General features: G+C 59.0%; 1 protein-coding gene and 1 pseudogene across 4 annotated transcripts in view; both read left to right on the top strand.

Annotated features, from left to right (window-relative positions):
- Positions 1 to 6,189, top strand: part of CACNA1B (calcium voltage-gated channel subunit alpha1 B) — a gene marked incomplete at both ends in the record, with an annotated part of 193,726 nt that extends 187,537 nt beyond the window's left edge. For 2 of the 3 annotated variants that reach the window (XM_082842376.1, XM_082842375.1), the window contains 6 exons: positions 366 to 493; positions 2,922 to 3,057; positions 3,210 to 3,326; positions 4,561 to 4,768; positions 5,010 to 5,251; positions 5,653 to 6,189. In XM_082842376.1, the coding sequence (XP_082698502.1) occupies positions 366 to 493; positions 2,922 to 3,057; positions 3,210 to 3,326; positions 4,561 to 4,768; positions 5,010 to 5,251; positions 5,653 to 6,189 (1,368 nt within the window). Of the gene's footprint in view, positions 1 to 365; positions 494 to 2,921; positions 3,058 to 3,209; positions 3,327 to 4,560; positions 4,769 to 5,009; positions 5,256 to 5,652 lie in introns of all 3 variants that reach the window. The other variant, XM_082842377.1, reaches the window with a different exon arrangement.
- A 5,330-nt stretch (positions 6,190 to 11,519) lies between these two features.
- On the top strand, positions 11,520 to 13,190 carry LOC309964603 (phosphoethanolamine/phosphocholine phosphatase-like; annotated as a pseudogene). The gene is made up of 2 exons: positions 11,520 to 12,252; positions 13,134 to 13,190. The product of its transcript is annotated as a phosphoethanolamine/phosphocholine phosphatase-like (transcript).
- Positions 13,191 to 13,433: the final 243 nt, after the last annotated feature.

Raw genomic sequence — 13,433 nt, 5'->3', positions numbered from 1 at the left:
GTGCGAAGTGTCTGGTGCCCACACCCCAGCCCTGAAATCTCCTCCGAATTCTGCTCAACCTGGGACTCTGGCAGCCTCTACCAGTCAATCCAAGTTGATGATGAGATGAAATCTTTTTGCCATTTGTAATCAGATCCAGTCCCCAAATTGTGTAGGAAGGGAAACTGAGGCTCCAAGAAATGAAATGACTGTCCTGAAGTCACTTACAGGCCAGATTGGGAATGGGCTTCTGATGGGCGAAGGGCAGACCCAGGGATCCCCATCCTGCCCTGGGGGTTCCGGACAGGTGGCCGAGCACCTTGGTGCCTGGGGTCCATGGGGCGTCCCCGGCCTCAGAGACCCTCCTCCTGGCACCCCTTCTGCAGATGGGCCCCGTGTCCCTGTTCCACCCTCTGAAGGCCACGCTGGAGCAGACGCAGCCGGCCGTGCTCCGCGGAGCCCGGGTTTTCCTTCGGCAGAAGAGCTCGGCCTCCCTCAGCAATGGCGGGGCAGTGTGAGTACCACCGGGCAGAGCGTGGGGCCTTGGCGGGAGGAGGGCAGGGGTCCCCCCGGGGCTCCCGTGGGCAGTGCCCCAGGACAGGGAGCCCTTGGGTCTCACCTCCACCCAGCCACACCCACCTCCACCCAGATGCTTCGCGGTGGGTCCAGCTGGTCCAGTCTGCCGCCGGAGCCGGTTCTGTGGTGCGTCTGAGGCTAATTCCTGTAACAGTAGACAGGTGCTCTGACGGCACCGGGGTCACCTGATTTAGACAGTCTGCTATTCCAGCCCACACCTCCCACTGCGGGAACCTCTTTCTCAGGTGAGGGCTCCCCTCTGCTTCCTCGCTGGCCTTCGGTGCCTGCAGACCATTAAGAAGGTACCTGTTTCCACCTCAGCTTCTCACCGCTTTTTGTTAATGGCCTGTTCATGTTCTCATCTTCCTTTAAGACACTTTCCGTCTCAGATCTCCATTTTGATATTGATGTCTGTTTTGTAGACAAGTTGGCAAGGTCTTTCCCTATCACGTAACTCTTGGTAACGACCCAAAAACCAAGTGGTCCAGAATAGGCATCCCTGCGGCACTGTGAGGGGTGGTAGCTGGTGCCAGGCTGAGCCGCACTGGAGGGCAGGACCCTCTCAGCCACCGCCCCCAGTCAGAGCGGGTGTCCCACATCTGCTAACGTCCCGTTGACCAGAGCAGCTCATTGGTTGAACCCAAAGCAGGAACGTGCGCTCTGTCTCACCGGCAGGGGCTGAGGGCAGGCCTCACACCCACTTGCCGTTCTGGAGAACCACAAGGCCGGGCAGCAAGCATGGCTAGGGCTCCCGGTTTCTTCCTCTCCTGTGCCTGTTCCGGACACTCTTTTTGAAGCCTGATTTTGGGTCATGGACTGTGGGTCAGGTGGCTTTTGCTGAGTAACAAACTGCTGTACTTAGGAAGCCAGGCCTAAGTGCTCTGGGCCCGGGCCCGCTCCTGTGGGGCCAGCGGGCCCAGGACAGCATATTCTCACCTCCTGTGTCTGGGCTTATCGGTGTGGGGAGGCCGGAGAACAGCCCGAGGGGAAGGGTTAGGGTGCAGGCGTTCAGGCCTCTCCTTGTGCCCCATTGGCCACAGCAAGTCACCTCCCTAGCCCGAGCTCATGGGACAGGGGTTGACACTGCGGCGGCACAAGTCCAGAGGTGGAGAGGCCACGGGACACTGGGAGAACCTAAGCACAACTGGTAAAGCTCCCGTGCGAAAACCGCACTCTTGAGTGCATGCAGGCCCTGAGGGCTGGCCTCCCGGCCCCTGGGAGCCCCCGTGTTCCCGCACTCTCCTTTCTCCATGCTGATTACGATCCCATTTGTGCATTTAAAGTTAAACAGTGGATTCTGAGTGTCCGTGTGTGTGTCGGAGGGGATGGGGTGGGGAGGTGTCTTTGTGGACTGATCTGAGCTGGGCTTTCGGTTCAGGAAAATGAACGTCGCTGATTTCCATGGTTATAATTTCTACACAAATCAGTTACCACCCCTTTTTGTTGCACGTGAGAGAGGGCCCAGTCTACCAAGGCCAGGCAGTGGGGGCATTTACTGAGCCTTCTGATGGCTGGTGTAAGTGCCCACCCGGCCTCAGCATGGTGTGACCTCAGAGGTGACCAGACCCTGGGGCCAGCGTCCGTCCTCCTGGCCGTGGTTCCTCTCAAGGTCAGCCTTGCCTGAGGCTAGAGCAGCTCCAGACAGCACCGTGCAGGGGAGATGCTTGCAACTTGAGAAGATGAAGGATGTTCTCAGAAACCCCAGTGATGGTGCGTCTGGTCATCAGCGTGGCCAGCTTAGGCCATCCGGCTTCACCTCTGAGCTCAGAGTGTGACTGTTGCCCCTCAACCTGGGTGACGGAGAATGTATGTGATGCCTCACTGTACACAAGAACGAGCAGAAACCCAGGCAAATGCTGGGCTGTTGTGGTGCCACTTGGGAGACACGATAAGAAAGACAGACGCTGACAAGGAGAGGGCAGGCGGTTAGGTTGTGTGTGGTGGGGAAGGCCTCCAAAAGTGGTCTCACCAAAGGTGACACTTGTGCCTAGACCCAGGGCAGGAAGGCCTCCGTGGCTGGGGTCAGGGGAGTTGTGAGTAGCCGTGGGCCATCAGGGCTGACGGAGCAGCCGCACAGGCTGGATGCCTCACCTGTGTGCACGTTTGTGGCCTTGTCCCACCGCACATGTGAGCCCCTGTCTAGGCCAGATGTCCCCAGACTAGGGTCCCCTCTCTGCCCATCAACTCTGAGCGGGCACGACCATTGCTGTACCTCCACTGGAGAGTGGCCACACTCAAGGGGCCTCCTTCCTCTGGGCTCCTTCTAGCCCAGAACAGGGTCGGGGTGGAGGTTTCTGGCGGGTGGGAGCCAGGTTCTGTGGCCCATGGACCTCCAGGCCCACAGGACAATCCTCTCTCCTCCACAGACATACCCAAGAGGGTGGCATAAAGGAGTCTGTCTCCTGGGCCACTCAGAGGACCCAGGAGGTGCCCTGCGAGGTGACGACGCCCCTGGAGCGTGGCCACTCCGCGGAGATCCCGGTAGTGCAGACAGGAAAACCGGTGAGGGCTCCCAGGGCTGGGGGCCGAGTTGGGGGTGGGGTGGGGTGTGAGTGGGAGGGTGAGGGCGAGAGCAGGATGGGGGAGGCTGGCATGGGGGAGAAGGTGAGAGTGTGATGGGGGTGGGTGTGACTGGGGGGCTGCTGTCCCCCCAGGCTGTGGATGTCCAGATGCAGAGCATGCCCCTGAGAGGCCCTGACGGGGAGCCCCAACCCGGGCTGGAGAGCCAGGGCCGAGCGGCCTCCATGCCCCGCCTGGCAGCAGAGACTCAGGTGGGTGGCCTGGGAGGGTTGGGGTCATGGGAGGGGGTTGGGGGTGAGGAGACTTGGCGTGGAGGAGCTTGTGTCCCACATGCGGGCTTTGCTGGGGTGGAGCCTCCCCGAATGCACTGTAGCCTGGACACCACCGGCCCTGTTTGGAACCCTCAGAACACGATGCTGGCCTCGAGAGGTGTGGCCAGGCCAGCAAGAGTCCCCACTGCCACGTGTCACTGACCCAGCCCTTCCCTGTCTCTGGGACACGCCTCTCCCACTCCAGCTCTTCACTCCCCCAGAAATCACACACAGGGCCTCCTCAAGCCACCCTTTTCCCTCATGTCCTCTCGGAGCCCTGGGGGTGAGCCTGCTCCCTCTCTGGACACTGGACGTTCTTTCTCTGGGACTCGCTTGACCACCTGGCAGGAAGCCCCTGGCCAGGGGGCTGCAGCACTGTTTCCCGGGCTCAGCCCCTGGGTTGAGCATTCCTCTTCCAAGCCCTCACTCCGCCGTCTCTGCCCACTGCGCCTGGTGCCCTCCTGGCCTGGCCACGTCCCTTCGGTGCCAAGCTGGCGCCTCTTCTCCCTCCTTGCTGCTTGAGCCCGAGCAGTGGCTCTGGGTGAGCCCGTTTCCGTGGGTTTCCATGTGCTTTCAGCCCTGGGGGAGCAGCCTCACGGTGCTGGATGGACGGAAGGGCTGGCACAGTGGTCTCACCGTGGCCGCTGAGGCAGCTCTGCCCGCCCCGCCCCCGGGATCCTTCCAGCCAGGCCAATAGGCTCCCTCTTCCTTGCACCTCCCTGTCCTGTAGGGACGCTGAGGCCAAGAGGGCTCCTGGGCCCCGCCCGGCCTGGGAGAGACAGACAGGCACACAAACAGCATTTTGTGCAAAGAGCGCTTCTGAAGAAGCGGTGGGTCTCGGGTGGGCAAGACCAGTCCAGGGAGAGGGCGGGGCTTGGCGGTCCCTGACCCCCAGCCCCGCAGTGGGCCTCCCCAGGGACCCTGCCAGACCGCAGGCCTGGCCCTCCGTGGCGCCATGCTCCCCCCTCCTCCCCCCCCCCCAGCACTCTGGGGCACAGCCTCCCTTGTCTGGGGAGACGCCCCAACTTCAGGGATAGAGTCCCAGGCCCATTCCTCCCGATGGGACGTGTCCTGTGGTCTGCCCAGCCCCCGTGTCATGGCGGCTTCCCCGCCGCCCTGGGCCTCCCTGGACCCCACTCTCAGGCCGTGCGCCCACCCGTGTCCCCGCCCGCAGCCGGCCCCAGACGCCAGCCCCATGAAGCGCTCCATCTCCACTCTGGCGCCCCAGCGCCCCCCCGTGGCTCGTCTCTGCAACGCCGCCCTGGACCGCGCTCCGGCCAGCCAGGCCGCCCCCCACCATCACCACCGCTGCCATCGCCGCCGGGAGAGGAAGCCGAGGTCCCTGGAGAAGGGGCCCAGCCCGTCCGCAGACACAGATGGCGGTGCGTGCGAGGGGTCTCTCTAGGGGCGGTGGCTCGAGTTGGGGGTTCAAGAGCACATGGGAACCGTCTTCCTTTCTGCACCTCACAACCCCACAGCCAGCCCTGAGCCTGAGACCAGGCAGAAGCGCCCCCACCCCTGCTCTGCCCTGGGACCCTCTGCTGGCCCTGGGGGGCCAGGCCGGGGTGGGGGTCTGTCTCGCCGCCGGCTTGGCTCTGCTGACTTCTCCTCTCCCCCCGCCAGCACCCAACAGCGCCGCGGGGCCAGGGCCGCCCCCGGGGGACGGGCCAGCAGGCTGCCGGCGGGAGCGCAGGCAGGAGCGGGGCCGGTCCCAGGAGCGAAGGCAGCCCTCCGCCTCCTCCGAGAAGCAGCGCTTCTACTCCTGCGACCGCTTTGGGGGTCGTGAGCCGCCACAGCCCCAGCCCTCCCTCAGCAGTCACCCCGCGTCGCCAACCGCTGGGCAGGAGCCAGGACCCCCGAGACAGGTACGTGGGCCTCAGGACCCCACCTCGCCCGCGCTCCCTGGGGTCCGGGAGGGAGCCCCTTCCCGTCCTGGTTCCTAGGCCCAAGCCTGCGCTCCTTGCTTCCCAGGCCCGTCCATCCTGCCGGGCGGAGCCCTGGCCCTCCCGCTGTCCAGTCCCTTCTTTGCTTTCCTTCTGACTGAGGTGGGCTGGGCTGTGGTCTCCTGGTCCCTGGCCCTGTGCCTATCCCTTGCTGTCACCACCATCCCCAGACTGCCATCCGACCCTCCTGGGGCCGCCCCGGGTCCATCCCAGCTGCCCGACCCCGCCCCCCCCCCCGCCCCCCCCGCCATGGCTCTCCGCTGCGCTGTGCTCTGTTCGCCCTGTCCTTTGACTGGGGGTTGCTGTGTTCCCGTTTCCTGCAGGGCAGTGCTTCAGCGAACGGGAGCCCCCTGCTGCCAACATCTGGTGCTAGCACCCCTGGCCGCGGCGGGCGGAGGCAGCTGCCCCAGACCCCGCTGACCCCCCGTCCCAGCATCGCCTATAAGACGGCCAACTCCTCGCCCGTCCACTTTGCTGGGGCTCAGACCAGCCTCCCTGCCTTCTCCCCCGGCCGGCTTAGCCGTGGCCTTTCAGAACACAACGCCCTGCTCCAGAGAGACCCCCTCAGCCAGCCCCTGGCCGCCAGCTCTCGGATCGGCTCCGACCCGTACCTGGGGCGGCGTCTGGACAGCGAGGCTGCTGCCCGCACCCAACCTGAGGACACGCTCACCTTCGAGGAGGCCGTGGCCACCAACTCGGGCCGCTCGTCCCGGACTTCCTACGTGTCCTCCCTGACCTCCCAGTCGCACCCCCTCCGCCGGGTGCCCAACGGCTACCACTGCACTCTGGGGCTCAGCTCTGGCGGGGGCGGCCGGGGGCGGCGCAGCTACCACCACCCCGACCAAGACCACTGGTGCTAGCCGCACCGCGACCGGCGGGCGCGTCCCAGGTGATGAGTTTTATCATCCGCGCTGGGCTCCGGGGGTGCTCGGGCGCTGAGGCGGGGGCCGCAGCCCCGGGAGGACCGCCTCGCCCCTGCGTCTCCTCCCTCGCGCTGGGTGGAGCGGTTTGTAGAGGGATGTGGCTCCCCCCTACCCCTCCCACGCTGCCTCCCTGGGTCTCACAGCTCAGAGCCTACACAGGACGCGGCTGTGTGTGCTGAGCGGCACTGGGTGGAGGACCCAGCATCCGAGGTGTGTGCTGGGAACGTTTTGCAGGAGGTCTGAATCTTGTGCGGATCATCCTTCATCCAAACGTGTGGTGCAGAGGGGCGGGCGAGACCTCAGGACAGAGTCGGTGGTAAACCGAGCAGGTCTCGTCAGCCCCCGCACACCAACAGTCCGGTGGCGCCCTTCGTACCTAAAATGGCAAATAGGCACTAGAAACACACGCAGATGCTCTGTCCTCTCCCAGACACAGTCAGCCCTGACAGGGACCAAATCTGGACAACGTTCTTGCTGTCGGTTTTGATTTTTAGTCACGACACCCTTCACTCGTTTGTTGACTCTATATACTTGATCAGAAAATAAAAATAAAAAACCAGAATAATGGGGAAGGGAATGTTAACATGACTGTAAAACATGAAACCTATAGGAGGACCTCAGCCTCTCAGGATGTGTGTTCTCGGCTTGCTGGAGGACATGCTCTGTGTCCAGTCCAGGCGGCCGACCAGACCACCCCGGCTCCCGCGGCTCTCGACCAAGTGCCTGACCTCCTAGCCCCTCGCGCAGGCTCCCGGGGGCGGGACGGGAGGCCTGTGTGGACTGCGAGTGGGCTTTGTGGAAACTGTTGCAAACAGCAACTGAGTAGAAAGCGGATGTAATGGAGAACGTGCAGAAAACATCCAGTAGGTCCGTCGTAGTTGGAATGCAGCGGCCGTTTGCCCTTTTTCCTCGAACCAGTAGAGGCTGCAGGGCATGTGTAGCATGGCCCGCGCGGGCCGGTCAGTCTTTCTACACCCGATTCTCAGGGACGGGGTGCCTGACAGGCAGGGCGCAATCTCTGTAGTTGTGCAAATTTCTTTTCACAGAAGTCTCATCGGGGAGAGGCTGGTGGGAAGCGGGGGAGATTGGATGGGGTGGGGGCAGGAGGAGTGCCCGCGTCTGAGCAGATGAGGGCAGCCGGGAGCCAAACGGAAATGAGGCCGGAGCTCGGAGGAAGGAGCAGCTCAGCTGCAGCTGCTGAGCTGGGCGTCTGAGCCCACACTCTTTCTGGCACAAGAGGTGGGAAAGCAGGCAGCCAGACGAAGCCCCGCTTCAGGGCCACATTCAGAAAAGGCCACTGTTAGGACGTGGTGCATAAAGCACTGGAGAGCCTCTGTTTTGTGAACAAAAGGAGCATTTAGATGAGTAGATTCGGGTGCGTCCTCCGCAGTTTGAAATGTGAGGCGATCTCTTTGCTGGACCATTTGAGTGTTCCCATTGGCTTTCACCCTGTGATTCCCCTAAAGAGACTTGGAGTGCGATGTGTGTGTGTGCGCGTCTGTGTGTCCCCGTGAGTGGATGCCGTTAACCCATAGGGCTATGCAACGAAAGACACACGTTTAATATTAGAAATAAAACACACAAGACCGCCACCTGTTCTAGGGTTTGAGCATGATTGTGACCAAACCATTTTATAGAATTTCCTTACTTGAAGGCACAACACTCTGAAACTTTAAAAGAACAGAGTATTTTACTCAAGTAGGATACAATTAAAATCGGAATCTCGGGCTGTGCATGTCATCCCTGGCTCCTGCTGCAGAGCAGAAGCTTGTGTATTTTGGTAGATGTTTTGTCTCTGGTCCCCCCGCCCACATTATTTTGAGTGTATTCATTCTGTGCAGAACCACAGCTGCTTCCCCAGGCCATGCTGGGCAGAGAATCCACTTTTCCGGACCCACCCAGCCATGCTGGCTTGTCTGGATTCTTCTCGACACTGGAATTGGTGAAAATTACAGAGCGCGGGGGATATATTGTCTTGTTTTCCCGACTCTGCGTTTTGTTTCTGTACTGTCTCTTCTCAGCTGTCACGTTTCCCCCCAAATCTCATAGTGAGTTGCCAAATTTGAAGAGCATCAACCAGTTGTCTGCATCTGGAACCAGTCAAGCAGTGGCTGTAGTTTGAATAAGTTCTGTGTGCATGTAAAATATATACATATATACATATATTCAAGTATGTGCATGACATGTATATCTTCGTACTTTTTGATAAAATGTATTCATTTGTTAATTTTTAATTATATTTGATATAAATCAAGGGTTTGTTGCAAAACTTTATATTTAAGAACAGTGTTTAAAAAAAACAAAAACAAAAAGAGAAGTCCCAACCATGCAACACAACTGGGACTTGCTTTAAAAAAAATTCTGTGATTGACTAGTTTGCTGCCTGAGTAATATTTATCAGCCAAACTTTGGATTCTGCTATTGTTTCTACAATGACATTTTGTATGAAGCAAAGTCCTTGGATTAAAATAAAACTTAGCAAAAAATCAAAAACAAAACACCACCATGCTGCTGGGTGATATATGCAAGGGGTGCGGAGCCAGGCGGATGAGCCATCTCCGTGGGTACGGGGCACGGGGGCGGAGGGCACAGGGCTCAGAAGAAGGTGAGAACCTCTTCAACTTGCTCTGGGGCTGATAGGATGCAAGGGTGGATTAGGCCCAGCGTCATGGTGAGGATCAGGGTAGGCTTGTGGCTGGAGGAGCCAGGATAAGGACTCACGGGGGATGTGGTTGTTTTAGGGTTAGGAATACAGTTTGGGAGTTGAGCAGGCATTGGCTGAGGTTTGGGGTGGCTGTGTTGGGTGGGTTAACGGTTAGAGGTTAGAGTTAGGTTTGGGGTTGAGGTTGGGATGTAAGTTAGAGTTGGGGTTAGGAATTAGAGGTTAGGGTTAGGTTACAGGCAAAGGGTTTGTCTATATAACCACTAACAGTGTAGGGTTATGTGGGTACAAGAACTAAGGTTTTGTTCAGTTTACTGTATATTAGAGTTCATTTAGAAAAGGCGTAATTGAACAGGCTTAGGTTTCAGACCAAAATGAAAATTATGGTTCTGATTACACAGGGAAAAGGGATTGGAGTAGGGTTCAAATTTTCAATCTGTTCTAATATGGACCTATATTCGGATTAGGGTTAAGGGTGGTGTAGGGTCATGGTCAGGCTCAGAGGTTAGGGTTAGGAGTAGAGTAAGGTTCAGAGTTAGAGGGTCAGGAGTAAGGATAGAAATTCAGGCTCAGGGCTCAGGGTTAGAATGTAGGGTCAGGGTCAGGGTTAGAGGCTCAGGGGCAGAATTAGAGGGTACATTAAGAGGATGAGGGGCTTCCCTGGTGGCGCAGTGGATAGGAATCCGTGCTTCCAGTGCAGGGGGCCTGGGTCAAATCCCTGGTCAGGGCCCTAGATCCCACATTCATGCCACAACTAAGAGTTTGCATGCCACAACTAGGGAGACCGCATGCCACAACTAAGGAGTTGGCAAGCTGTAACTAAGGAGCCCACGAGCCACGACTAAGGAGCCTGCCTGCTGCAACTAAAGACCAGGTGCAACAAAAAAACAACCAAAAAAGAGGATGAGGTTTGGAGGGATTAGAGTTAAAGGATGCAGGCTAGAGGGTCAGGGTTAGAGGGTTAGGTTAGATTGTCTGAGTCAGGGTCAGGGTAAGGGTTAGGAGTTTACAGGGCAAGGTCGAGTATATAGGGGCTAGGGGTTAGGAGTATTAGGGTTTAGGTTTAGAGATTAGGAGGTTAGGGTTAGGGAGTTAACAGTAGAGATTTGGGCATTAGGGTTAGTGGGTTAGTGTTAAGCATAACTGGCCCACGACCCCCCTAACCCCACACCTCTGAGTCCTCTAGGATGGACAGGACTTGCCCTGGGTCACTCATGAGTGAGGTTCACCTGGACCGCTGGTTATCACCCCCCGTCCTGGAACCTGATAGCAGAAGAATGAAATGTCTGCTCCGGTCACTGACTGTTTCAAATCCAACTCAACCTCAGTCAGCGGTTCTTAGGGCCTCAGAAGTCCACAGGGTTTCCTCCTCCCACCTGAACTGGAAAGAGTAGTGCTGGCCCCACTTGGCCTGGGCAGCCCCGGTCCAGCACAGGCCTGGCTGAGGTCACTCCATGGTCATGCTATGAATTTATACAGAACTTGGTGCAGCGACCTACCAGCCCCCAGATGCTGCCTCCTGAGGGCTGGTGGGGCCCTCCTGGGACTGCAGGCATCCTTTGTCCCATCTGAGTGGGCATCAACAGACATCAAGTCTCAGGACAGCCCTTGACCTCTGACCACACAGGCAGGCATCTGTGGTCCTCCAGCTCAGGCCAGTCTGGTCCCCGTCAAGCCTCTGTGGCCAATTACTGAGCTGACCATGCTGCTGGGCAATTGAATCTGCCGCTTTCCCCAAGCCAGCATCTGTTCTCATGCCAAAGTCCAGAACCTCAGCTTTCCTCTGGGCACTTCTTACCTGTTTCCAGTCCAAACAGTTCCAGAGGGCTGATGCTACGTTCCACCCACCTTGAAGATGGGCGTATGATCCACATCTAGCCAATCCCATGGTACACCTTATGGGTGCTCTGACGGTTCAAGGACGATGCTATGACCCAAAACCAGGCCAATGACGTTTATTTTATTTTATTTTTTGGCCATGCTGTGCACACGGGATTTTAGTTCCCCGACCAAGGATCGAACCTGTGCCCCCTACATTGGGAGTGCAGAGTCTTAACCACTGGACCACCAGGGAAGTCCCATCCCCTCATTTTCAAAACTGCTATGGATTTAAAGCACACAAGATGATTGTGATATGAGTGGCCTTTTCAGTATGACTTCTTTGACTTAGAATGTTTTCAATGTTTATCCATGTTGTAACATGTATTATCAGTGCTTCATTCATTTTTTTTATTGTGGTTAAAAATACATAACATGGGGATGGGGGGCAAGTGGAGGGAACGGCCCACATGCACATCATTCACGGACCCTCTGGACTGAAGGGACTCGTGAGAGCCGGAGCCCAGAAATCCGGGGATGGATAAGACACAGCGTCCCCTCCAATCCCCGTAAGCACCCCTTGCTCCATCCTGCGCCCAAATACCTCAGCTAGGCGCTCTCCCCACTCTTTACACTCCAAACTCAGCCAGGACAGACCTCTGCAGCCGCCGCTCCCCACCCTGAAGGTGAAGCTCAGAGGTCCTGTCCCCCTTTCCTCGGAGGGACTCTTTTTGGTGACCACAAAAGGATTCGATCGCTCAGGACAAAGCTGGTAGAGGACAGCGGGATGGCTGCGCCGGGCGCGCCGTGCTTCCTCCTGACCTTCGACTTTGACGAGACTATCGTGGACGAAAACAGCGACGAGTCTGTCGTGCGCGGGCCGCGGCGGGCCAGCGGCTGCCTGAGAGCCTGCGTGCCACCTAGCGCGAGGGCTTCTACAACGAGTACATGCAGCGCGTCTTCCAGTACCTGGGCGAGTAGGGCGTGCGGCCGCGGGACCTGCGCGCCATCTACGAGGCCATCCCCCTGTCGCCCGGCATGGGCGAGCTGCTGCAGTTTGTGGCCAAGCAGGGCGCCTGCTTTGAGGTTATTCTCATCTCAGACGCCAACACCTTTGGCGTGGAGAGTGCGCTGCGCGCCGCCGGCCACCACGGCCTGTTCCGGCGCATCTTCAGCAACCCGTCGGGGCGCGACCCTTGGGGGCTGCTGGCGCTGCGGCCCTTCCACGCGCACAGCTGCGCTCGCTACCCCGCCAACATGTGCAAGCACAAGGTGCTCAGCGACTACCTGCGCGAGCGGGCCCACGACGGCGTGCACTTCGAGCGCCTTTTCTACGTGAGCGGCGGCGCCAACGACTTCTGCCCCATGGGGCTGCTGGCAGGCGGCGACGTGGCCTTCCTGCGCCACCGCTACGCATGCACCGCCTTACGCAGGAGGCGCAGAAGGCCGAGTCCAGCTCCTTCCGCGCCAGGGTGGTGCCCTGGGAAACCTCCACCGAAGTGTGCCTACACCTGCAACAGGTGCTGAGGACGTGGCCTGCAGAGGGCACCCGGGCGGGGGGGGGGGGGGGAGCGGGGGGGGTCGGGAAAGAGAAAGCTAGTTTTATTACTCCCTCTCCCTTTCGTTTTGGTATATCCCTCCGGGATTTCCTGGAATCCCAGGGTGGTCCATTTGGGGACTGGAAGAGGGAGCTGGGAGCTGTCCCCATCTGTGCAGTTAACCCAGCTCGGCTGCCTCCCCCAGTTCCACTGCAAGCGAATTCCGGAGTCTGGCCGCACCAGGGTGGCGCGCATATCTGAGCAGGCAGCAGTGTTTCCAAAAACCTTGTCCTCCCAGCTGGGAGGACGGGGTTCCCTGTCAGGGTAGAGAAGGAACATGTCCCGCCGCGTCACGGTTAACTGTTGCCTTGGGCTGCATGGCCTCCGTCCTCCAGTCTTCTGTCCAGGGGACCCAGGCCCCGAAATGTTCCCCCCACCCCGACCTCCCCTGCACCGGACTCCCTGCGGAGAGAGGTGGCGCTCCCTGCCGACGGTCCCAGGCCTAGATCTCGCTTTACCTACTGTGACCCTACACTACACTCCTTGCCTCCCTCCCCGCCCCCACCCTGTCAGCATCCCCACAGGAAAAAAAGCTAGAGGGAATAGTCCCCTCCTGTTGGTGGAAAGAGGTAGCACACTGTCCCGGGGCTCGGGTCTGGCCAGCCAGGGACCTCACAGAGCCCGAAGATGTCTCCTCGCACCCCAGCCTCGTCTATGCAGCAAGAAACCAGGGACTTAAGCAAAGTCGCCCCACTGACGGGGCCCTCTGAGTCCCCCTCCTCCCGTATGGAACAGAAAGCCATGATGCTCTAAAGCAGAGCCAGTGGAAACCCAAGGCCCACCTCCGTCTTTTGGTGTTTCAGAGCTGTAAAGGAGGTGAGGGGGCAGAGGTGAGCGAGATCTCTCACGCTGCAGTCTGAGGGATGAGGGCGAGGTGATCTCTGCTCTCAGAGAGCCCCACTTAAGTGAGGGAGTTTGTCCCCACTCTGGAGTAGTGCCCAGCTTGGGGAACCAAGCCTGAATACACAACAAAGCAGGCAGCAGGCAGAAGAGCAGGGTGCAGCCCACCTCCGCAGAGGGGCACAGGGGTCTAGTGTGGAGGGCTCCGTGAGCACCGAGGAGATGGGAGATCGGAGGGGCACAGGGGTCTAGTGTGGAGGGCT

This window comes from Leucopleurus acutus, assembly GCF_964270905.1.
Source record: "Leucopleurus acutus genome assembly, chromosome: 7".
Classification (NCBI taxonomy): domain Eukaryota; kingdom Metazoa; phylum Chordata; class Mammalia; order Artiodactyla; family Delphinidae; genus Leucopleurus; species Leucopleurus acutus.
This window is presented reverse-complemented; position numbering and strand designations above follow the sequence as displayed.